This window comes from Chelon labrosus, assembly GCF_963514085.1.
Source record: "Chelon labrosus genome assembly, chromosome: 11".
In the NCBI taxonomy this organism is placed as follows: Eukaryota; Metazoa; Chordata; class Actinopteri; order Mugiliformes; family Mugilidae; genus Chelon; species Chelon labrosus.
The window spans coordinates 15260873-15287055 of record NC_140344.1 but is presented as its reverse complement, the minus strand read 5'-3'; the positions used below and the strand labels follow the sequence as shown (position 1 = coordinate 15287055).

Here is a 26183-nt window from a genome sequence, read left to right as displayed (position 1 = left end):
TCCGCTTGGTAGTAGCGTATTTCCACTTTAGTATTTCCATCTGCTTCTCCATCGCTGTAATTTTCGAATTGATTGTTTTGGACGGAACACATCGAGGGAAGGTTAACTGAGGACAGCTGCTTTTCTTCAGCGTTTGTTGCGTATTGTTCAAAACCATATAAATATGGACGCCGTGTCCCCACTTCCTTGCATTGGCCAAACTGACGCTATCTTGACGCATGTTTAAGCGTGCACGCAAACAAATCTGCCTTGTTAAAACACACTTACCCGCTGTTTATCTGGGTCCACATATCTGATGCCAAAATAGTCTTTCTCCAGTAAGTTGAGGTGGTGGCAGATGAGGTCAAACAGATACTGTCCCTTTGCATCCCGCTGCAACAGAAGAAAAAAAAACAAAACCTTCAGCAAGAGTGTCAACAGCAACAAATCACCAACATGTGGACAAAAGGCTCAGGAACCAAAAAGAAAAAGGCCTGCTGCAGTTTATACATGAGAAATAATTCCTGCATGCAGAATGTGCTCCAGTTTTTTTTTTTTTTTTAAACTCCATCAGAGATATCTCATATTCATCTAATATTAATACACAGCCAGAGCCACGCCAAGTGTCCGGAATAAACCCCGTCACACAGCTAACAGAGGAGCTCAAACAGAGGATGCACTGAGTACTGAGATTAAGCTAAGGTTTTACTAATACTTCTGAGCCTTTCGAGGAAGTTTGCTTTAGACTTGTGTATACTTATATAGACAGAAAGAAGCCTGGGCATCCTGAGCTGTATCCATTACGTATCTGATACCTTCCTCTCCAGTCATAACAGCGTAGTCTGCACTAAACTGCAGAACATTTGGGCTAAACTGAACATTTGGGTTCGACTGGATGAGATACTTTGGCACAGATACAACTGTGACACATAATACTGTTTGAAACACCCTTCCCTGTTTAGAAACTCCCAAGAATATGACAGGAGCAAATGAATTGCTGCTCGTTTAATTTGTAGCTTTCTAAATGGAAGTGCTTTAATGAGAGACGCGAATAAAAGAGTGATTATTAAAACCGGACACGTCACTGTGGGGAGCAGGTGGAGGCATAATTGATTGCTCTGACTAATCAAACACTGCAGAGGTGTTGTGCTGAAGAAATCAGAGCCAGCATACAATATATTATAAACATCTAAAGGTTAAAGAGAACTCTGCGTTAATTTCTAAAAATAACCTAATTTTGCAAAGCTGAAATCTGAAGTAGATCCACAGGCCTGAAAACTGGGCTGTCTGTGACATTTCAGCATCTTGACATCTGTGGCATTAAATTAGTACATCAGAGTATGTGCGTGTAGTAAATGTGATGAGGTTAGAAGGTGGGTGATTAATCAGTATGAGGGTGGCAGGGCCGCTCCATGTCTCTCAACCATAACAGGCCACCAGCACACATCGCAGGCTTGTCTACCCCTAACAACTAACGCTGTCGGTCATTTCAAGTCTTTGTAGTTATTCTATGTCCATGTTTTAAATGGTTAAAGCTGGAGTGATGAGTATATATTTTTTAGTAATTTAATTTAATTCAACTGAATGTTTCTGGTGTTAGTTTAAGACTTCAAAGGAGGACCACCAGACGTGGGTTTGAGGAACTGGAAGAGAGTTTTTAATAAAAGCTTACATAACAACAGTACAAAAGCGTATTGAATAGATGATTGAAAAAAAAATTGTATGCAAAGACATACAAGCTGAAAAATACTGAACACTACAACAACAGGCACAGCATGGGGAAAACAACGGAGCAATACCGACAAGGAACGCAGTGTGGATGAACAAACTGACAATAACACAAGCAGAGCACACAGAGAGACAAAACGATCAATCACAACTAAACTAAGTGAAAGACGTGGAGGCAACAGACCAAACTCATAGCATATCTTCACTGTTTTGGTTAACGCTAACTATTTTTTATAGAAAATATAACTCAGAGAAAAAATACATAGTCTCTTATAGATATTGACGTACTGCTGTAGGCACAGCTGCTACTTCAGGGCCTAAGAAACATGACCTAAGATTTTACTTTGTGTCTGCCGAATGTGTAAATAGCCAATCATTTACATCGTCATCAGTAAATAATGTCAACCATCTTGTGACAATACAATGTTCTGCTGGGAAATTTTTGGACCTGGCATTCATGTGGATGTTACTTAGACATGTAGCACCCACCTAGACCAGACCAGACACCCCCACACCATGGCAATGACACTCTTTGATGGCAGCAGCCATCCCCAGCAGGATGCAGCCAGACACACACAAAAAAATGGTCTAGGGACAACTAAAAAAACATGAAAACAGCACAAGGTGTTGACCTGGCCTCCAAATTCACTAGATCCCAAACTGATCAAGTATCTGTGGGATGATCCACAGAGGCCCCTCATCCCAATCCAATTGCACCTAAATTCCCCCACTAACAACATTCTGTTGCCAGACACCACAGGACACCCTCAGAAGGACCATGTCCATTCTCTGATGAGTCACTACTGCTTTGGAGGCACAAGTGAGACCAACACAATATTAGGAAGTTGGTCATAATGTTATGCCTGATTGGTGTACAGTAAAATAATTAGTAAAAACATCTTATTAATTGAAGTATTAAAATCTAAACATACATCCAGTCCGACTTGTGTCCATGTCTACATCAACTGCAGTCTTATGGCCACTGAAGCCTCGTCTCTCATGATGACTCATGAGGAGGTCAGCTGAGGTCAGAGTTGAACAAGTACAGTCGGCCTTCACGCTCCTCTCTGCTCGTTTGCCCTGCGACGCTAAGTACAAGTGTTCCTGGCAGCACTCTCCTCCGTGCCATTACTCAGCCCGCAGATAACAGGCACTTCATTAGGACAAAGGTCTGTCAATGCCAGGCTTGTCGTTTAACCGCCGTGACTCTGTGTGACCAAATGCCAATTGGAGCTCCTCGGCTGGAGGTAGCTGACCTTTCTGTAGTGACAGAGGGGCTTCATGGATGCGCGCCACTGTCACTTCAAGATTTCTGCTTCACTGTAATATCGCCAACCAATCTGACGTGCCTGCTAACTATTTCTGGCTTCGAAAGAAGTGAGAAGCAAGGATCCTTCTGTATTTAGGTACCCATTCACAAAAGTACATGTATTTTCAAAGGATCACATGAGTGAAACATAAATACACGTAACAATAAATCTTGTCCTAAAAGAGATTCCTACTACAACCTGATTTGTTAAACCTCATCCATACAGTAAACAGTGTCAGGGCTGAGAACCAATGATATTCCCAAGCTGGCATTTTCCAGGAAAATTTAATTGTACATTTGTAATAATCCAATCCTGCTGAATCTAAGTTAGATCTACAATACTAAGGTTATCAAACCTTAAAACACTAAAATACAACAGTCATTTCATTACTGGACAAAGCTACAGACAGACACAGAGACCAACAAAGCCACATGCATTAAAATGGTTTTGCAGCAGAGGACACACTGAGTCAGAAAGGACATCTGTTCTTTTGTTGCACGGAAAGAGCAAGTTTGTTAGTATTCAACAGCACTCCCACCAGCCTCCCTTCTTCTCCTCCACCCCCTTCTTGGTCTGCTCGTGCCCCCTACACAGCGCAGCTGCATTATTCCTCCTCCAGTCCCTCTAATTACAAGATTGAGGTGATTGCAGGAGAGAAAGGATGCCCTGATATTTCTAATTAATACGAATGAGCAATTTCCTCGCCCGGACTGATTCTCAATATAGCACTACAGCAGCCTCAGCAGCAGCTTTTATTGGCTTTGACCCGTGGCTGAAAGAGATTCAAGACAATCAGGTGAACAGGTGTGAGCCTATTTCCAACACTCAGTCCTGCTGTGTTGTACGCAGGGAATAAAATGGGCCCAAACTCAAACCTTCTGTCACCTCCATAAGACAAAAGTGAGAAAATAATCAGCACTGAACTGTTTGTTTCATAGGAAATCATCTGTGGCTAAATGTCTCTGATGTACAGACCTGCTGCCGGTTGATGTTGAAGCAGCAAATGCAAAAGGTAGAGCAAAGCTTTACCTAAAAAGCTCAGTCTTGTTCTGAAAATGCATACTTCTGTTCTCTCCTGGTTGCCAACTTAATCAGACATCAAGGTATTTTCCAGCAAATGCATTTTTTATTAATTTGCCTTCTAAAAAACTTCCATTAAAAGCTAAAGTCGACAGGTAACTAGACCTGTAGCAATGCCACAACAAAATAGACTGCATTGATTACAGGGTTGGGTATCGCTACCGTTTTCCTGAATCGATTTGTTGGAACTGTTGGAAACCAGAACAGATTTTTAACCTGTTCAGGTGTTTAGTAGAGCAAACGTTGAATCATAGAGCAACTGATCAATAATGAGCAAAAAATGAAAAAGAAAAGAGCAAAAAAGAACTAACATAATAATCTGAATGAACATCCTGTAACTGTAATCTCTATTTAATTCCATCAGGTTGTATTTCAAAATGTCTTATTTCAATGGACCAAATGTATTTTATTTTACTTTTTATCACATTAAAGACAGTTCTGCCCATTCTGACCAAATATCTTGTTTTTAGCCATAAGATGATTCATTTCTGAGTGTTTTATTTCATTAACTAATGTTGGGCCTGGTCTTCAACCAGTGTAAATATTGTGACAAAGTTATGTTTGTCTCCATCTATGAATTTTATGTCACAACAATGAGGTCTTCTCTCACAGACTTTCTGAAACGGTCTAATGGGCATCTCCAAAAGAAACAAAAGAATCGCAAAGATCTCCTAACAGAAAACAACGTGGTGGTTCTCTAACATCCTAAAGATCCTCTTGTGTACAATGGGCACTTTCCTTTCAGATTAATCATTGAAATGGTCTCCATGTCAACGCAGGAGCACAGACCATTAATAAAAGATCGTATCACTTTAGTGTGAGCGGAGAGGAAACACGATGCCATTGACTGTGTGCATGTGTGAGCAGCGTACGGCTGAAGGTACCTTGAGCCCTGAGGTGATTTCTTTGGTTTCGTAAGCAGATTACTTTCTTTTGTCCCAGGAGATTGAGTGTTTGCGTTGGTTAATATGTCAGACCCATTCAGCCCCCTGACCGAGTTGCTGAAGTTCAAGGCACGGGACTGAGAGCACAAAGGGCATCCCACAACCACTTACAGTTAATACGAAGCTCTCTTTACGGTACACGTAAAAAAAACTAAAACGCTACTTCAAATTAATTAAATTGCTTTGTAAGACTAAAATGGAATGAAAGTGTGAATGTACCAAGCAGTTCTTAAAACAGATCATGTCATTGCTATCGTAGGGTTTTTACACCAATAGATTAACACAAGCAGTTGCAGTATGGAGCAAAAATATCCAGCTGTGATCTAAAACATGTTTTAAAAGCAAGCTTTTGAAAATAAAGTAATTATTCATGTGGAAGGCTATCCTGGCATGGTAACATATTGTTTGGATTTAATTATGAGGCTTTTCAACCGATTACAGAGAAAAAAATATATCTGCAACTGTGTAGTCCTACAACCAGCCAGAGCCATTTTGTTGTGAACAAATTCAACTCCACTGCGCTCAGGTGACACATATGACTTCTGCTACTACACGTCGTCTATTACCGCATAAAGCCCACCAAAATTAATCGATTAGCCCGGCAGATCTTTGCCCGAGCGCAATCAGTTCCAAATTAAATTCAAACTCTCCACATAAAACTTGAACAAAATTATATGATGCCCTCATGATGTGGAAGCAACTGGTCACACACGGTCAAACATACAGGACCACTATATAGCTCTAAAAGATGGACGTCAGCTTTCATTATGCAGCCATGAGCGGCTGAAGGAATCACCCAGCATTTAATAGATTGTGACAGAACATCTCAAGAGTGATTAAAAGTCTTTACTCAGTCTATTTTAAATCCTCAAAAAAGCTAAAATGACAGGACAAAAACATCAAATGTCAGCTCATGCCCAGAGGAACAATGTGGTGTAATGCAACAGTGCATAAGACAAAGCAGCACATATTTTTTGGATTTAACAAAAAAAACAAGTGCACACAGAATACACAGATTTCTTTATGTGAGACTTGGACCGGTTTAATGACAAACACTGATATAAAGTGATGCAGCAGATACTGTCATGCGTCTTCATGCAAGACAAACCAGGGAGGCGGTTTTGCAGTAGGGTTTCACTAGGAGAAAAGTGGGCCATCAAAACACAGCGGGGATGTGCAAGGCTTTGCCCCAGAAATGGGAGGAATCAGGAGAATAAGTAAAGCAAAGGAGAGCTGTGGGTAGAGCGATATGGATAATTGCTTTTAAATCTTCTCAACAGCTGATAGTTTGAATGGGAGTGAAGTGAGTTGACATTTAAAGGATGAATTTGTGAGAGAGGAATGTCCTGTTCAGCAAAATGCAGAGGCATCTCTTCAAGACTGAAGAACATGATTCATAAGTGATATGTTTAATGGTAAATCTGGATCAGAGATCTGCAGAATGTGACCCACCTTTATATTGAGTGAAACTCTCCATGTTACACTGGAATAACTACTGTTTAGTTTATTAGTTTGGAACCAAAATAATGACTTGGCATACCAGATGTTAAGTAATTAGAGGAGGAAAATGGTGAATACAGTTCATCTGAAATTATAATGAAGTCATATAAAGGTAAAACCACAAGCTGTTTAACAGGATGTTATGCATTAGTCAGGGCATAAATGTGTCTGTGAGCTGCTTTCATTGCATATTTTAAAATACTATTAAGGCTTGCAGATATAACAGCTTAGCTCTGTGCTACTGCTCTGTGTCCACTGCTACATATTATGATTAAAGCAGGATTTTTATTTGTGCTATATTAGCAAACGCAAGTACATTTTTCGATTTAAAACTCAAGACGGGAAAGCGTCAGCTCTGTGAGGCTCTATGCTAATGTGACTAAGCTAACATTGTGATGCTAAGCAGGTCCAATATTTGTTAGCATGTGCACAAAATTAACACTAAACAAATATGTCTGTGAAGGTTCTCAGTCTGAAGAAGGTACTCGGATGAGTGGTGAAACGTCTCCTCAACACAACTCTACAAGGCCAGTTGCCTTTTTTGAACCTTTTTGGATATACAAAACAAATAGTGTAGGCAGGTGTAGTTGTGATTGTAAAAATTAAACGGGAATTACTGTTTTTTACAACCTGGACCTTATTTCTGGCATAAAATACGATCATTTACTCACCCATATAACTTTTGTGTAATTTGTAGTCAGTCAGGAGATATTTAGTTCTGCGTATATCCATATAGTGGGAGTGACTGGGGCACCAAAACGCAGACTCTAAATAACACATTATCTGCCGCGAAACTCATTCATTTCACCGTGTGCACCCACAACAGTCGGCTTGTTTACCTGTAATTTGCTACTGCTATGGTTCGTCCACAACCTCATAATTGGGAAAATATTCAGCCATTTTGCGAAAAACTAGCAGTAGCAAATTACTGGTAAACAAGCCGACTATCGCGGGTGCGTGCGCTGCTCAGATATGACATCATCCAGGTCAAAAGACATCATCCGGGGTCTGTAGGTCAATCTACATCCGGATGATGATAACAGCTAACTCCAAACTCAAAGGGGAATAGCACTAGCGTACGATAACAAAATATTGGTGAAATGAACGAGTTTCACGGCAGATAATGCGTTATTTAGAGGCTGCGTGTCGGTGCCCCAGTCACTCCCACTATATGGATATATGCAGATCTAGATATCTCCCTAAGGAATACGAATTACACAAAATTTATATGGGTGAGTAAACGATCTTATTTTCTGACAGAAATAAGGTCCTAGTTGTAAAAAACAGTAGTTCCCCTTTAAGTCATACATCAACATAAACTAAAATATTGTACCAGAGAAATCGCTTTGACTTGGTCATTGTAAAATTAGCTCGCAAGCCAAAAAAGTGTGGGCACCCCTGGTCTACACTATCCTTACTGCACACGTGAGGAAATGAATGTTTCTCAATGAGGATTTCATTTGTAGCGTAGTCATTAGATTTTCTGCCCGCCAGTAATGGATTTCATTTCCATCGTGGCTCTAATATTTTTTTTCCATTGCCGTCACTGAACTCAACAGTATAAGTACTTTTCATTTTTTTTAAAAAAACCGCTTCGTCTAGACTGCTATGCAGAGCAAGGTTTTAAATATTATCACAAGACATGCAACACATTTGATAGGTCTCATGCTGGCAACTAAACAATTAATTATTTTACTCCACACATGGTTTCTATGTTTGTAATCTTGGAGTTGTTCCCCAAATGCATGCAACATTTACTAAAAAGTGTGACAAATACCCCCAAAGCAGAATGAGCAGCACAAATGGTGTCATGCTTGGGATTAGCATACAAACAATGCTTCATTTTTTGGCGTTTTCACAGCTCTGACGCTGACATGCCAGTTGTCTCCCCCAAAGTAGTGAAAGGCTGTCGGCCAGTGACTCAGTGTGGCTGACTTTACCACTCCACCAGACCCTCAGACCTGACATTTATTCTCATGTACCCTTAACCGCTAAGTGAACTGAGAACAGTCCTACAGCATGTGGTATTATCAGAACTACATCTAGGTTTTTAGCCCACAGGCATGATGCACTGTAGCAGACATGCACATTTGAGTTGCTGGCAAAGGCTCATTCACACACTGACTAATGTCTGTTGTTTATCAGTGCAATGGCCATAAGCAGTGCTCTGTGGATTTCTTGGCAAAGGCAGCTGTTTGTTCCTGCAAGCCTTTATTTTTTTATCCATAAATGGCATTTAAGAACATTAGACCCTGAAACAAAGTCTCACAAAGCATTGTGAGAAGTACCTGTTAAAAGCTGCACTGAACAGTTCACTACCTGTAACTGCTGTCAGGCTACAACTGTCTCAACCCTGAGCTTTGTTTTTTTTTTTTCTAAACAATGAGTTGGCTGGTTCACCAAGCTCCATCATCATTCTCTTTGACAAATCGTTTTCTTTCAAACTTGCAGCAATTAAGAAATATGCAGGATAATCCATCAAGCCTAATAGTTCCACTTACAAACCATGTGCCTTTTTTGGCATGATTATCATTGCTGCATTTAAATAGAAACTAATTAATAACCTGAGCAAACATTCCTCACGTAACCGAAAAAAAAACTTCCTGATCTGATATGATCACAAGTAACGTCTGTGAAGGTTCTCAGTCATCCAGGTCTTTGGATATCCAAGAAAAATAAACTGAAAACAAGGACAACTGGACGTGGAGGGTTTTCTTGAAGACGATTTTCCATTCGTTTCCAAGAGAGTAGTGGGGAGTTGGGATTTAAATAGGAACATCTGTAGGTGTTTCTCATCAGACATTGTACGACTAGTGTCTGTTAAAGACCATATACACCGAGCAGCAAACTGTTCACCTGGCCTCCAAATTCACTAGATCCCAAACTGATCAATTATTTGTGGGATGATCCACAGAGGCCTCACTGTTTAACCCATAGGACCCAAAGGCCCCCACGACATTCTGTTACCAGACACCACAGGACAGGCCCATGTCCATTCTCTGATGAGCCACAACTGTTTTGGAGGCACAAGGGAGACCTACACAATATTAGGACATAATGTTATAGGTCATAATGTTATGCCTGACCGGTGTATATTGATTAATGTTTAGGAGCATGTCAACAGTTATGCTGGATTCTCTGTTGTACATACTGAGCCCATTCTGTGAGGCCACACATTCTCTGGTTTCCTATACACATGTAATGACACTTTCAAACAAGCCTTTCCATTTTCTTACACACTAAACAGTTCACTTGCAAAACTGTCCTTTTTTTCTTCTACTTTAAGAATCTGCCGCTGACACAAACAAAACAGCTGGCTGAAGCATTGTGTCTCCTTCAATAAACCGCTTCCGTCACACCCGTATTGAAAAGCAAAACGGCACAAGATAGAGGGCAAACAGAAAGCACCTCCTGCAAAGGAAGAGAATTCACTCTGACGCAGACTTCTTTCTACTGTCAAACTTCAATTTCCCTTCTGAATCCTTGGTCTTTGACAATTATTACTGAGGAGGGACATTTCCCAGCTGCCTCTCCTATTTTTGTCAAGTGGGCTGATTGAATCTGAATTCACAGGAGAAAACTTCAGAACGGGAATGGCCCTGTTGCCTTCTTGCATTTGACAGACTTCACCAGACTCAAAGCTATATGAAATGAAATGTTATCTGGGTTAATATTAGATCAGGACAGGGCGTAACTTTGCACATTTATCCCGAAAATACAAACTTTGTGTAGAGTTTGGATACCTGGGAAGCGAAGATTTGCACTACAGAGTCAGCTGGACTGTAGGGAAGAACAAGCCTCAGGGCACCATGTATAGAGGATTTAGCGAGAGAGATTCACTCCACATCTGTCACATTAGGTTAGTCTAATGTGAGGCTACCTTGTCCAAACCAGTCAAGTAGTCAGAGAGCCGAGGAGCACCATGGACTAGAGAGGATGTTTAATAAATGGCTTGAAAAGAGCATGGAGCTAAGAGGGGGCCTGTTTATGTTGTGTTCGATTGCAGCCTCAGGAATACTAAATAAGGGTGAAATTAAAAGACAGACATTCAAGGAAAGATCTTTTATAATTGAGCTGTTACTTGTTCAAAGGAGTTAAGGTGCTGTTGCATTGTTTTATTTTAGAAGGGAAACCAATCACAGTAAAGGCCAGTTAAACTTGTGGAATTTGTATCTTTTTATATCCTAGCAAACAGTTTCTAATGTGAAAGCTGCAAACAGGTTTTCCAACTTTCCCACTTATCATGCAAAGGTCAGCACACTGACACCAGTGCAGCTTTTTGACAGAAACCTCTAGAAATCCAAAAATGTATATTCTCGGTTTCACTGAAACTCAGATCCTGAAGATGCTCCATTGTCTGAGAATGTAAGTAAAGCGTTTGCCGGCAGTACACAGTGACTGTTTCTGTAAAGTCAAAGGAAAGGCATTGGTTTAAAGCTCCTTTTGAGAGTACGCAAGCGTTTATACAAGGCGTATAGGCGGAAGCTTCATTTATCTAGCTCTGGTGATGAAGCGACTTCCAGATGGGATTTAATTTTTTTCAACTATCTATCATATGGATATACGATTACAGTACAGACAATTTAAATGTTTGTTACGTAGCTCTTATTTGGTATTGTTACATCCCTCTGCATCCCCACTGGCCTTGAAGTGGCACTGCAAGTGTCTTTGTGTGGCGCTTATCTGGACAGAATAGCAAGTCAACCAAGACCCATGACGTATCTTGAATTATGAACGCAATATGAAGTGTGTTTAGAGACACATTTTCTATAGAATATACGGTCTAGATATACAGTGTTTTTTAGATGAATGCGATTTTAATGTTGCCCTATGGTTGACATCGATATCAAGTTAACTTCTGGAGAGGGTTTTTTGTTCTGCTGCTGCAGAGTTTCAGAGAAAATCAGATGCAGATCTTCAGATGCATTGCATGTATGTCTGTATTTGGAGAACTTGTTAAAAGACAAGACAAAGATATTATGTCACACGTTACGGTTGTGAATCAGTTCTTTGTCATTTAGTTGTCCCCCGACCATATGAGTACCTGGATTTCACACTTTGCTTTTAGTACTTAAAATGACATCCCACATACTTTGTAGTCTAACTGCAGAATTTAAGAGGCACTTAGTGTACCGTAAAGCACAGACTGTTCAGCCCTCTACGGCTACGTTGGCTGACTGACTGGAGGAAAGAACTAGTACCTTTTAGCTGTTTTAAACATCTCATATTGAGTGAATGAGCCCTACCAATTCACCCTCCTCATTGTCTCCAGAGCCCCGGGAAAGATCACTTTCTAGTGGTGAATTCAGCCATAAAAACGCAGAGCGGAGCTGTTTGGCCCTGGAGACCGGCTGCTTGTGCACACAGGCGTGAAAGGTCCGGCACATCCCCAGCGTGTCAGCGCTGTAATGGAGGCCCCAAGGTAGCTGCAATCCTCTCAATAAAAGATTCAGAGAAAGACAGTTTCCACTCAGTGCAGTTCCACACACTTATAACGGCAAGTTTAAATTTGTCCAGTGGTGGGTCATCAAACGTCCTGCTGAATGATTGAAGTGAAAATTGGTTCATTTCAGTGGAGGTACAGTGGAGGTTATTATAGAGCTGAGGACATTTTTTTAAATCTATGATGATTTGCTTCCATAATAATAAACTTGGTCACATGGTCACTAATGGTCTTTTCACATTATCTTGCAGTTTTATAGCCTCAATTCTTCTCAGAGCATGAGTCTGGTCACCAGCTGCTGGGATTTCATTATGTTTCAACCAATACAGCGACTGGATAGCCCTACAATCAGTCAGAGCCATTTCATTGTAAACAAATTCAACACCACAGGCTCCAATGTCCATCTTCCGTCCATCACTGCATAAAGCCAAACAATTTGACTAGTCTGGCAGATTTTCGCCTGCGCATAATCAGTTCCCGACGGAGCAATTCGAGACCAGCTTCTCGCCGCAAAGATTTTGTGGGCGGGGAAAGTCGGGCTGGCTTCCAGGATAGCACTTTCAGACCGATATAATCAAGAAAATAAGCATTGCTTGCAAATTCATAAAATGAATCAAATGGGAATTGATATTTTAAAATCTCATAAAACTTACTCTGCAGCTTGCTTGCAAAAATGGTCAGAGATCATATAACATATGCATGATTTATAGTACATCACCTTCAAAGGTATTGCCAGGCTCCACTGTAATGAGGTCAATTACTGTGGAAATCATCTTATTGGTCATTGAAAATTCCCAGAGGACTGTAGCAAGTCTTTATACTGGAGGCAACAAGGGTCTCTCCAAACCACTTCAATGTATTTTCAAACAAAGGTATGAAGTCTTGAGGAACTACACAAAGATTGAGAGTGAATCATTTTACATCAGAATAAGCCAAGCTCATTATTCTTTCTGTTATAATCTAACATCTAGCTGCTTTTCATGGTGGACACTCCAAACTGTCTCAACGTGGCTCCTGAGTTGGACTGAAGTTTCAATTTTAGAGACACAACAAAGAGCAGAATAATTTCTTCCAGGCTGTGTTATTTCCCTTGATTACTTGGCGTGACAGCCATGAAGACAGAGACGAGAGCGGCCAGCAAACATTGTGGCGCGACAAGCTAAAAAGTGCTGTTGAGTTGTTGGCCGGGGATTCGGAGTGACAGCTTATTTAAGAGATTTACTGTGGTGTCATTTATGAAGTTTCAGAGAGGAGTCTCCCCACTGCCTCGTCCTTGACGCCCGTTAGAGCTAAAGTGGACGTGCTGGAAATGTTTTCTTTAATCAGAGTTTTAATGAGGACAAATTTAAACAAAGTGGACATCCGCTGAACATAATGTGAGAATTTTCTCCTTGCCATGAACGCTGTGTGCAAAGCCCCAACGCTGAGCTCTCATCATAATCAGTGCTTCAAAAGACATGGCAGACAGAAACGAAATCCTGAAGATCTGTGCTACTACATAACAAATTCACACTAGGGTTGCAGCTGACTATTATGTTCCATCCCCAGCAGGATGCAGCCTGACACAGGCACACGCACAAAAACGCTTTAGGAACAACTACAAAAAAAACAAAAACATGAAAAACAGCTGAACTGTTGACCTGGCCTCCAAATTCACTAAATCCCAAACTGATCAAGTATCTGTGGGATGATCCACAGAGGCCCCTCCCCTCAACCCATAGGCCCCCCACTAACAATATTCTGTTGCCAGAAACCACAGGACACCCTCAGAAGGCCCATGTCCATTCTCTGATGAGTCACAACTATTCTGGATGCAAAAGGGAGACCTTTCACAATGTTAGGAAGGTGGTCATAATCTTATGCCTGATCAGTGTATATCCAAGGGATACACATGGAGAGGTTTACAACTCTCAGTGTAAAGCCAGCGACTGAGGGCACCTCTGCTAACCTTGCTTGAGGTTAACCACTTGCAAAATGAAGACGAGCATAAGGTAATTGGTTTGCATGCTTAATTAAAAGCTGGTATTTTCAGAGCTGATCTGATTGTAGCGCTAATATAAATTAAGTCTCTTAGGATGAATCTCCAGAAGGCAAGTAAAAAATAGCACTTTCAAAGGCAGCTGTGAGAACTCCTTTGGCCGCCTTTCAGTTTCCCGTCCCATGCAGCTTAGCATGTTCTCCTCCGCAGAGGCACGGTGCTGATTGTCTTACGGCCCACAGGGACTGAAGGTTAAAGGTCTCTCATGCAATCATATGTCCTTTTCTCTCTAAGTTAAGCTGATCAGAAAAGGAGTTGATGGTGAACAATGCAGCAGCTGAGCAGAGCTTACAGTCTACTTTTACAGCATGTGCTCCTCTCTGCTCTGAACGGAGCATTATTTTGGCACATATCAGCCTCAGCATTAGGTGTTAAAAGTATTTTAACTTTTATCAAAACAGCGCCGTGCTTCAAACACATTTCTGACAGTCTCATAGCAACAGCGGTCACCATGAGCAGCACCTCTCACAAGCTTCTCTCACTCAGGGACGCGCTATTCATCGCATGCCCTTTGAATGAAGGTAGGCAACTCCTTACAAGGCACACACAATGTAAAGATAGGACTCCGTCTTCTTGAGTCTCTGATCTCATCTTCAGCTGTCTCCCACACAGCTTACATAAGGTATTGATTTGAGTGTGCCAGACTACAAAGGGAAAAACAAGTGAGTAAGACACAACTCTGAATAGATTCAGCAAATATGATATTCAACTCTTGTGTGAAATATGATCAGCGTGATTCAAAGTTACTGCTTTGCATTGAGAGGAAACTAACAGCAACATCAGATGAAGACATCACAGGTTTTTTAAAGGGGAATTACCGTTTTTTTACAACCTGCGCCTTATTTCGGGCATAAAATACGATCGTTTACTCACTCATATAACTAACGCTGCGTATATCCATATAATGCAGTGGTTCCCAAACTTTCTCTGCTGGGCCCCCCTTTGGTACATAAGAAAATCCCCCCTAAAAAAAAAATATATTTTCACACATTGTAATTAATACAAACCTCAACCTTTTTTGAACAAATAAAAGTAAACTTTACTGTGTAATTATGTTCAGTGTAACAGGTTTGCGTTTGCATGGGAGCCCGTCAAAAACTTGTCCATCTCATTGCTAGCAGTGTCCTTTATTGATTCATTCATTCCATCTAGAGGGTGACACAGGAATCAATTGTCGCTCCCATCCCGAGCCCACAAAAATACTCCTATCATATCCCGATCACGTGACTGCCCCCCCCCCCCCCCCAAAATAATCTTGTCCCGCAAAATCCTGTGAGAAAGACTCTGAAATCCTGTCCCGCTCCCTACCTCCGACTCCGTCCCGGTCCCGCCTGCTCCCGTTGATTATTTGCTCTATCCCGTCCCTATCACGTTACCAACAGTGAAATTGACTCCCATACAGCGGGACTCTCGCAGGAGTCCCGAAAAATCGTCATCCTCTAATTCCATCTGCGCCCTGTGCCCCCCATGCAATGGCTCTGCAACCCACCTTGGGGGCGTGCCCCCCACTTTGGGAACCACTGATATAGTGGGAGTGACTGGGGCACCGAAACGCAGCCTCTAAATAATTGTATTCTCTTCTTAAATATCAAACTCCAACTAAGGTGAAAGAACTAAGAAGCATGTCTTACTGATCATGTTGTGTATGAGCAGACGTGCATAACAAAATATTGATGAAATGAACGAGTTTTGCGGCAGATAATGCGTTATTTAGAGGCTGCGTTCAGTGCCCCAGTATATCCCACTATATGGATATACGCGGCGCTCCGCTGGATCTAAACATCGTCCGAACGAGTCCAAATGACACCAAAGTTATATGGGTGAGTAAAGGATCGTATTTTATCCCAGAAATAAGGTCCAGGTTGTAAAAAACGGTAATTCCCCTTTAAAGGAGAAAACTATCTAAGGGAATAGTTTGTTACTACACAGATGTTCGTCTTATGACACATATCCTACCCCAACCCCTAAAAAGCCAATCAACCGCTCTAACAGACAAACCAGGAAACATATCAATCTAACTGTCTTGTTACCGACAAACTCACAGTTGAGGTTCACGATAGTTGTTGTCAACTATACGGAGGCAGGAGCAGGCAGAAATGGCTTACTGCATCCTAATGTGAATTAGCACGGTGTCTGTTCAAGTGCTCTGGTGGGACGAGCTATAATGAAGCTGCCGCTGAGAAACCTTGAAATATAACCTGTGGGAAAATAAAAAGCTCTTAAAAGCGTATTTGGGGGCCGGTTAAGTCCCAGAGACCGCTGACATCGCAGTTATGGCTCCCTTTACATTCGTTTAGGTAAAGTCTTGTTAACTGAAATAGCTGCCCAGGGGTGCGTTCAAGATGGCTTCATAAGACTTCATAAGGACTTATCCCACGTCACCTGATCATGCATGTCCAAAACTCAAGAACATTTAATGTGATATTCAGAAAAATACTACTCAAAATATGAAAATTTCCTTCCATATTAGGAATACTAATTTCATCCATAGAGATTTGTGGGACAATAACACCGCAGATGCCTTGGATGAGAGAGGTACATCTCAAATGTGTGAGATATTGAATAGGAAAAGAGTTGAAGGTAACATCACTTAAGAAATTACAGTGCACAAACGGATTCACCACTTCACTTTTTACTTCAATGAAAGCGACAGGCTTTGTGTCGTTAATGGGGTTACGGCACATGACTAACATCTGGCAACCCCTGCATGCTGTCTGCAACAAATGACAACTCAGACATCTCAGCCACTAATACCGCTGATGCCAGTTAATATGAACATTGGAACAAGTCTTATAAACAAATCACGACAAATTCGGCCAAACACAGCCTCCCTTATTATGCAAAGGGAGCCCTCTGGGTCTGTAAAAATAGGTCCAGCATGAGCCACATCGACAATAAATCTGAACCAACACAACAAGATGAAGCATCCCACCAGTCTGAGGAAATATCTGCAAGGGAAATGATCATAACAAGCTGTTAACAAAGGGTAAGGACATGAGCCAACAGCACTGGCTTTTAAAAGTGAAGTCAGTCTGTGATTCTATAGTAGTAAACAGTATTTAGTTTGAGAAGTGCCAGTGACTGGGAGCTCGGGATGGATGTGTAGGAGTAACTAAAAAAAAAACACATACAGCTGTGCCTGTTCATCCACTAAAGCTGCTGTATTATATAATATATATTATAATATTTTCATCATAAATTTCCTTATTACGTTCACCGCAAAAATTCCTTTCCCCAAATCCTGAACCCGGCATGTCGCCAGTCTGAGAAGGGCATATCTGTAACAATCATGTTGGCAGTGACTGCAGACATTCACTCGGTTCGGCTTCTGGCACACTTCATGTACCGTCACGCTAGTTTGGCTCAGCCCAGTCATCCTCTGAAGACGCAGCAATGTATGCGGCCAAATGCTTTTTTAAGGCGATTCGGCGTTGTGTTGTCGGAGCAAGACAATTCCCAGATACATTATACAGTGAACAGGACTTAAAACACACACCGTGCTTTTGTTTTACCTTAAATTCATTTATTTCTGCAGCTTTTGATGACTCACCTAGTTACGTCTAAGACCACAGCTTTCAGACCCTATCCAAACCCAAAGATGAAAGAATGGACAGTTCAGGTCAAATCTCCTACTATTAAGATAGCCACATGCCCACTGTTGAAAACACGAATGAGTGCATTTTACTTGACTCCGTAAAATGAGAGTCTTGCCCGTAATGCCACAGAGGAAAAGGGAGGCTGTCAGTGCGACCAAAAATAGAGAGCCCCTTGTATTCCCTTTTTATATACCAAACTCCAACTAAGGTGAAAGAACTAAGAAGCATGTCTTACTGATTATCATTTCAGTCACTGACCAGGACACATCAGTAGAACAAACACAGCAGAACTTTGCAGTTTTGCATGTTAGTTTTTTGGCGAGAAAATCCACAAAGATGAAATCCACAAAGATGATAAATAGCTGAGACAGTGTAACGTCAGCACAATAATGTCTTTCATGCGCAGCAAAATGCAAATATTTGTTTATTGCTCGGTCGGTCTTTTTTTAAAGCCGTTAAAACGCTGTGATAGATGCAACAATACTCAGGAGAATGCAAAAAAAACCCTACTCGGTTACATAACTCAGGTTTTCTATTCTCCAGTCTCGAAGCGTCGACTCTTTGCTGATCACCAGAGAGAGATTTGTTGGTATTGACCATTAAGTCAATACTCTGACAAATACATCTTAATCAGCTATTGATTCTTTTTTTCCCCAACAGATGAACTGAAAATTATTCAGTGATGAGAGTTTAACTGCACAACTTGTCAATACAGAAGAATTAGGTTGAGAAAAACATCTTCCGTGACAATGTTTCTAAAACCAACTACATTGTAGTAACTTAAAAGCAAAATTTCACTAGATTTTCTAATAAAACTGACACTGCTTTAGATTTTTTTTCATCCGGCACCAAATAAAACGTTCCCTGACGGGCTTAAAAATGTTTTGGGAGCTAAAAAGCTTTTTCGTTTTGTAGGTCAAGGCTCCTTGAGTACCTAAACTAGTGCAGAGCGTGACTGAATGAGGCCAGTGGATTGATGCTGCAGGTAGAGAGACTGACTGACAAGGCGGAGATATGACATTGCCCAAGAGGGCTGATGGAAAAGTGCAGGTGCGCGCTGGTTCCAGACTTGGTCCAGACTTTTAAAAAAAACGGCACTCTGGCCCTGGAGCATCTTAATGCATCAAAAGAAAGGTGGGACCAAGGAAGTCACTCAGTAACAGCAAAATACCTTCAGCTACTGTTCCATTATCTCACTCTCAGAGTCATATCATCAAAAGCAAAGGCTGTGGGGTATGGATGACAAACTTTAAGTGATGCGTAATAAATGTGACAGATGCAGCAAAGTCAACCGCTATAAAAATTCAATTAGTGGTGCCCATTCCAACTTTCATTGCACTGTTCTCATACAAGAAGAACTTTTTCAAAATGAAAAATTGCATTAAACTTTAATTTTTTATTTTTTTCCACCCACCAGGTTTCATCTTGGATTTTCAAAGGACAGAGTTGTATCTGGATACAAGCGATAGTTTTCCCTATGGGGTAGAACTATCTTCAGTTTGTGGTTCGCTTTAAAGGTCACATATCATGAACCTCTGTCTGTCAAATCATAATCCACCCTGATCTCTGCCTCCGTGCCCTTTTGAAGATGTACAGGTCCGAGCAGAAAAATCATAAAGCTGAATCAGCCTGGCTGGGTGAGCTACAAAAAGGCTGGGTCACTTCACAATGAGCAACCAAGAGGAACAGATTGCTTCTGCTCTGCATGATCACAGTAGGGACCGGCCTGAAAGGGGTCTTTGTTTTTCCCGGGGGGGAAGTTAGAATGGCATGGCTTGGCTGCACGGGGTGGCATGTGGTCTGGTGTAACTGGGACCGTGGTGGCGTGGGAGGCTGCGCTTTTTTTGCTGCAGGACCTTCCCCCCTACTCCTCTCTGTCTTTCCGACGTCTACTCAGTTATGCAGCTCTGGGGAGCAACGACGTCATCCAGTGCTGCAGGAAGTGGGCACCGTCCCTCGTGGATCTCACAAAAAAAAAATGCTGCACAAAGTCTGAAATTTAAAGTGTGTGCTTGCGATTATCTGTGCTTCATAAGAATGGGGGAAACAAAAATACCAGCTTGCCTTGTCATGCTCGCTGTCAGTTTGTGATGTATCTGAGTTGTGTTTGCATAAACGTTCCTCTCAAATCCCACTGGGAGATTGTCAAAAATTAATTAGCAAAAACCATAAAAGAGAGTATAAATAGAGGAAACACAATTTAAGGCAGTCAGAGTTCCATCTGTTCACTGGATTACAATGAGGGAATGTTGTTTGGATCTTAAATACGGTATGTTTCTACACACTCTGACAGCAGGGAGCTGAACATGACGTTTATGGTGGTGTGCAGGACACCGCCCATCAATCACCTTAGAATAAAGCAACCAGAGCGCAGAGGTCTCAGAAGCAAAAGGTGTTGTCTCCACACTATCATCACCTTCTTCGCCTACTGTGATACTGCTGCTGCTGCTGCTGCTGCTGTTCTTCTCTTGATGGATGAGCCGTTAATGGTTGAAAATCTCACAAGCTATAAGATGAGGAGTTTGCTCAGTCAGCAAAGTAAAACTGCAACCGGGAAGTGTGCTGATATATTTGTCAGCGTATCTGAATTTATAAGTCTTGGGTGATTCAGGTTACACGGCATCAGAGTGGAAGGGATAAGGGACAGGAGACGACGACTCACCATAAAAAATAACAAATAGATGTACATGAAACCTACAAAGACTAATACATTTGCTTTTTTTTCACAACTCAGACTACATTTTAACTTAAAATACAGTATTTTCCGAGGAAATTTAAAAGATTAAATGAACGTCTGAGCAGGAATGGGCACTGACACATTTAGTCACAGGGCCATTTTTTTCCTGCATTCAACAAAAGGAACACAGGGCTGAGTTTAAAAAGTAAATGGAGCAGAGTTGCGTCAGTGGCACAGAAACAACACAGCAGCTAGATGAGTTTTAATCCTGCCAAATAGGCTCTTGCTTTTTTTTTTTCCTACTTGCAGTCAAATTGTAGTCCCTGCTGAGGAATTAATGCGCAGATGCATAGGCCACACCAACTGCTTCATGTAAAATAAAGCACAAAATTAAACACATGTATGGTCAACGTGTACATATATATCAACATCAGCCATCTGTGGCTTCCTGTCTGCTCGACTGACGGTGATGGATGAAGGTAAACAAACGAGATCTACAGGATGATTTATCACCTATTTAAACTACATGTCATCACTCTGAATGTGATTCTGGGATCATAAAAAATAATAGCAATTAACTATTATCTGGAAATAAATCATGGGTAATAGTTTGTTATTGTCAAAACTTCAGTTAGTAACTTCAGGATCATGGGCTAATTTTATGAAGCAGTGCAAAAGAAGCATCTGTCAGCTGTTAATCGTAACGCTTGGTGGTTTTACTCTTTGACTTTCTCATGTAGTGTCCTTGAGTAAGACACCAAAACCCAGTGGATCCCAGTGTGTTTAATGTAACATGTAATGGGTTTACATCTAGCGACTGCAAGGATTTTGTCCTGTGATTTTGATTAATAAAGGCAATGTCACAACACAGTGTGTGGAGGTTAACAAATTCCCTGGAGACAACGACAACCTTGAGTCGAATTCACTCCATAAACCCTTTCAAGGCAAAGTCCTCTTCTGCTCCAGGAGCCCAGAGAGAACTGGATCTTCATTAGAAAAAAACATTCTTGAGCCCAAGTTGCTGATCTCATTACCACCATGTAATGAGCCTTTTTAATGATTAGGGCCCATTTCACCCACCCTCACATCACATCACTGGGATTCGGTCCTACTCTCCTTGCCTCGAGCGACCTGGGGCAACGAGGCTGGATTAGCAGAATGTGCTAATGCTGAAGCCTTCAGGCACTAATTACTGTAGCAGGACAAATAGATTCTCATCTGCAGGCTCTATTGCTCAGAGTAATGTTCCGCTACTAGCTGCTGCTTTCCAGTCTTTACTGGTACGCTAAATTTGGAAACGCAGGACTGGAAGACGGCAGTTCAGCTATCCAAACTGAAATCTCAGAGATAATGGGTCCGAGACTCAGCCTGCGTGCCATCTATTGTGTGATGACTCAAACGGGGTGGCGTGGTGTGAAAAAAAAAGAGGGAAAGCTTGACATAAACAAGGGATAATCATGACAGTCATAGCGTCTAGCTATGGCATGGTAAAGAAATAAAGGGAAGTGCAACGTGAAGTGACACATATAATAGTCGGGAGCTGTGAGAGTTTGGAAAAACATTATACAGCACACCTGGGGAGCAATGACGAAATGGGCAGTTGCCATGGTGACGAAGTGCTACAGCATCACAGAACGCCAAGGACAGGGAAATGTAATCTTTCCTCGGCTGCAGCTCGCAAACAAAACACAAGTTTAAGCTGCTACACATCAACTTATAAGTCAACTGTCTTTGAAAATGTAAAGGATTGAGGAGTGCACCACTTCTACCTGACCCTTTCTTTCTTAAACGTTTAAATATTCAAGTATCCAAAGTCTTGGAAATCATCTTGAAACCTTACAGAGACCACATTCCTCACCAGAAAGATTATTATTCACACAATATATGAGAGAAAGTAAAGTAGTATCTTCATGGTTCCTTGGACTGAATTCTAAAAGCGGAATGTTTTTCTATAATCCTCTCAGGCTAGCGGTTACATAAAACATCTTGATTGAGAGAAATAATCCACTACTGGATAGGAGAACAGGGTCACAGAGAAATAAACCTGCAGAGTGGGTTGCGATCTAAACATAACGGACCGCGTGCAGACGGAAGTGGAGACGGAGGCAGAACAGCTAGGAAACCAGGATCAGACGTGCACAGCTGCAACTCAACGCACTCCTTCTGGACGCTCGTGTTCGTGAGCGGAATGATTATTAGCCATTTGTTTTTATTTCATATTCAATAAAATACAAACCGGCTTTTATTATCACTCATATTCGATTCTCTTTTAATTGTCTGTCTTGCTTTAACCTTGTTATCTAAAAGAAATCAGGCATCCATCGTTCGTGCTTTGGCGTGGACATACTGAAGGATTTGTCACCGTGCTTAAATAATATCACATTGGTGGCCATTGGCAGTCTGCTGTGCCCCCTCTCTCTTTCTCTCACTGCCTCCCCACTGTGACTCATCGGGAAATAACCTTGACAAATGACCTTCAACACCCACACTAAGCATAGCAGCACGGACAAGATTTACAAAGCACTTCAGAAATGGCCTTCATATTCCTCCCATCTGTCATCTTCCAAATTATATAGGTCTCCAAGCACTTATATATCCATGATTGACTCATGAGTTCCACCACTATTGCGAGTCTTAGCATAGTATTGGTGGAAATGTCATGCTTTACCTGGATTAAGGGGAGACACAGCACAGTCTTGTCGACCAGCTTGTTGATCTTGCATATTTGAGTTGCACACAATAGAGTGAGGTTCTGATATTTTTTCCTATGCATTAAACGAATAAGGATTCCTGTCATTCACAAGAAAAAAAAAAACAATACCACCACTATCTGTCACCAGTACGCAAGAAGGAAAAGTGGAACAGCGCAACATGCCAAGCTCTGCCCTCAGGGACAAATACAGTGTGCAGCAAGAGCATTACTGCCAAAAATCCCTGTGCCTGTTTGAAGTGGGCCAAAGAAGCATGCTTGTGTTGAATGCATCATGTAGTCCAGGAGGAAATTATGACCAGTGCTATAGGTAGAGGTCAAACAGCAGAGAAACTGTGTGCAAATCAAGGGTGGATCACAGTTTACTACTCATAACAATGCTGTCGAGTAATGATCGAAAAGAAACCGATTATTACATAACCTCCAGGATGCCAAAAGCTGCAGTTTTCTTCGAATGGCCGCTTGGGGGTGGTTCCAAATGAGAGTCAATTCACAGAGACTTCACAGCAGAAATAAACATGTTTACAACTTGATATAAATATGGTATGGTATAACGGACAGAGGTGGAGTCAGGCAGCACCAAGATGGCGATGGCCTGTACCACCGCACTGGGCTTCAAAACTACTCTTCAGAAATCGTCTAGGTGACATCAAGGAGGGTTTGACCATTTTTGTGTAGCGTTGGTGTGAGCATCACATATGCAAACTAAGCCTCCAAGAACAGTGTCACAGTTAACAACCACTATAAATACATTTCACAAGATAGAATGTGTCCAGAAAGCGTCGTTAGCATTGTCATTCACTACAAGACTTAGCTTCACATTTATTATAAAACTACTCCTATACAAATGACTCAATATTATTTTCCTAAATGAGTCATGTGGTCAGCCAGGCTGAACCGGAGAAAGATGCTAATGCACATCCATTATCGACACAGACGAAGAACTGATAGCCTTTCAGAAATGGCTATGCGGTGTGTAATCAATTTTAAGCAGAATGGAAGGACTACTCTGTATCCATTTAACGTTTAATACATTCATAGTATAAATATAATGGACATCATTAAGTTATTGCCCTTTGCAACAGAAAGCCTGATGCATTTGCAAAGATTTACATCAGTCTCTCCTTCTCAACCCAACATGCCAGCGTCCTTAGCTTGGTTCTGTCTAAGGTTTGTTCTTGCTAGGGTTTTCTTCCGTACTGCCAACAAGTCCACTCAAGTAAGACCTGCTTGGTTTCTGCTGACCATACTGCAAGAGCCCTGAGACTATATAAATTATGTTTTGATTCATCATTAATAGAAAGAAATTCTGTATTTGTATGCCACTTGTTCTTTAAATGATACCTTCAGTGTTGTTTAAACATAAATAAATGGACTCTCCTGGAGACTCAGACATTCTGTGTTTTGGGAACGTTGGATGACACGGAAACACTGCAAAACCAATGAGCCTTGGCAACAGTGGACACAGAGAAGATGCCAGTCTGAGACATAAACGAGAGCAGTGAAGGATTTAGAACCGCATAATCTTCAGCTTGGCAGGGCTATTAGTAGGCAGAGGAGATACAGGGACCAGCGAGCCACAGAAAGGACGTGAACTTCGGTCTCAACAAAAGATGTTGATGTGCGACCGTTGCCAGCAGCAGCAATAGGGACGTCAGCTGGTGAAAACACTATGAGGTCTTTGTGTAGGTATTGAGCGGTTTGGGTCAGAGAAAGAGTCTTGGTGATAAATCAAATCAAGGTGATGTTTGCAGTGAATGAAGTGGGCAGAGAAGTATTGACTGCAAAGTCTGGCCAACTGTCAACAAGGCCTGACAGCTGGACGGTAATTACTGCATCATTCACACAAGGGCACAGCCTTGGCAAAGACTCAAACACTCACATTTGTGCCCACACTACAGTTCAGAAGGAAGAACAATCACAACTCAGTGAGATGTCACAGATAAGCAATATGATGATTTCTGCTAAGTTAGCAATAATCAACTTTAGTCAAGGTGAGGTGGCCTGAATTTAGTTTCATTAAGGTGGCGTCCCGCAGGGTTCCATTCTTGGCCCTATTCTGTTTTCATTATACATGCTACCACTTGGGTCAAATATAGCCAGGCACAACTTGTCTTTTGATTGTTACACAGATGATTTGCAAATCTATCTGCCATTGAAGCCCATTGCTGATATTAAGCATTGGTTTGCCCAAACTTTTCTACACCTAAATGAGGACAGAATGTATTGTGTTTGGGGAGTGTGTGTCAACTGGATTTGGCGCCTTGCCTTCAACACCCAGTCGAACTGTATGAAATTTAGGAGTGATTTTTGACAGTGCCATGAAATTAGATAAACAGCTTGACAAGGTTGTCAAGACAAGCTTTTTTTTTAGTACCCGGTATTGTGGTAACACTTTTATTTTATTTAACTTTTTTTATCCTCTTATTTATCATTTTTATTTTTTATCTTACTTCTAGTTTTTATAGTTTGCACTCTTCTAATACACTTTGGTTCACCTGTATGTTGTTGAAAAGTGCTATATAAATAAAGTACATTACATTACAATCCTTGCATTGTGAGTTAGTGAAAAGAAGAGTTTAGCAAAATGTTTAAAATGTTCAACTAGCCAGTCCAGAAACTAGCGAAATATTTGCAGAGGTGAGTGCCTGGGTTGCTTTAAGCCATTCATGCAATGGCCAAAACTACTACTTTTTAATTAATAGGAGTCATTCATTCACCCAAAACAAACAAACAAAAAAATTAATATGTCATCCAGTTGTCAAAATATTCTTCCAATTGCCCAATCCTAATCTGAATGTCCAATATCGTACATATTAAGTACCAAATACATAATTCCTATGTTTCTTCAGCCATAATTTAGCCTTTTGCAACTTTAAAACACAGTCTGGTTGAGATAATGATCCTATAAATGCAAAATACTACTACTAGAGATACTGCATCATCAATCTCATCACGTCCTTGGTGGACAAAAAATCGACTGTCAAACCAATTGTTTTATCAAAGAATCAAGCCAATATAAACCAGTGATAACATATCAGCAGTAATACAAGTAATACAGTTGTTACACATAGCTATAACAAAAACACATTTTGGTTTAATTGTACTTTATATAGTCCATCACACCTCAGCGTTGACTGCCGCTACACTGCATCATTACCAAGCCAGCAGCAACAGT

At 41.2% G+C, this 26183-nt stretch overlaps 1 protein-coding gene across 3 annotated transcripts in view; it reads right to left on the bottom strand.

Annotated features, from left to right (window-relative positions):
• Positions 1 to 26183, bottom strand: part of LOC311495819 (FERM domain-containing protein 5) — a 54023-nt gene that overhangs the window by 13845 nt on the left and 13995 nt on the right. For 2 of the 3 annotated variants that reach the window (XM_084555430.1, XM_084555431.1), the window contains exon 2: positions 268 to 372. The exons of the other annotated variant lie outside the window; for it this stretch is intronic. In XM_084555430.1, the coding sequence (XP_084411556.1) occupies positions 268 to 372 (105 nt within the window). The remainder of the gene's footprint in view (positions 1 to 267; positions 373 to 26183) is intronic. 3 annotated transcript variants of the gene reach the window in all.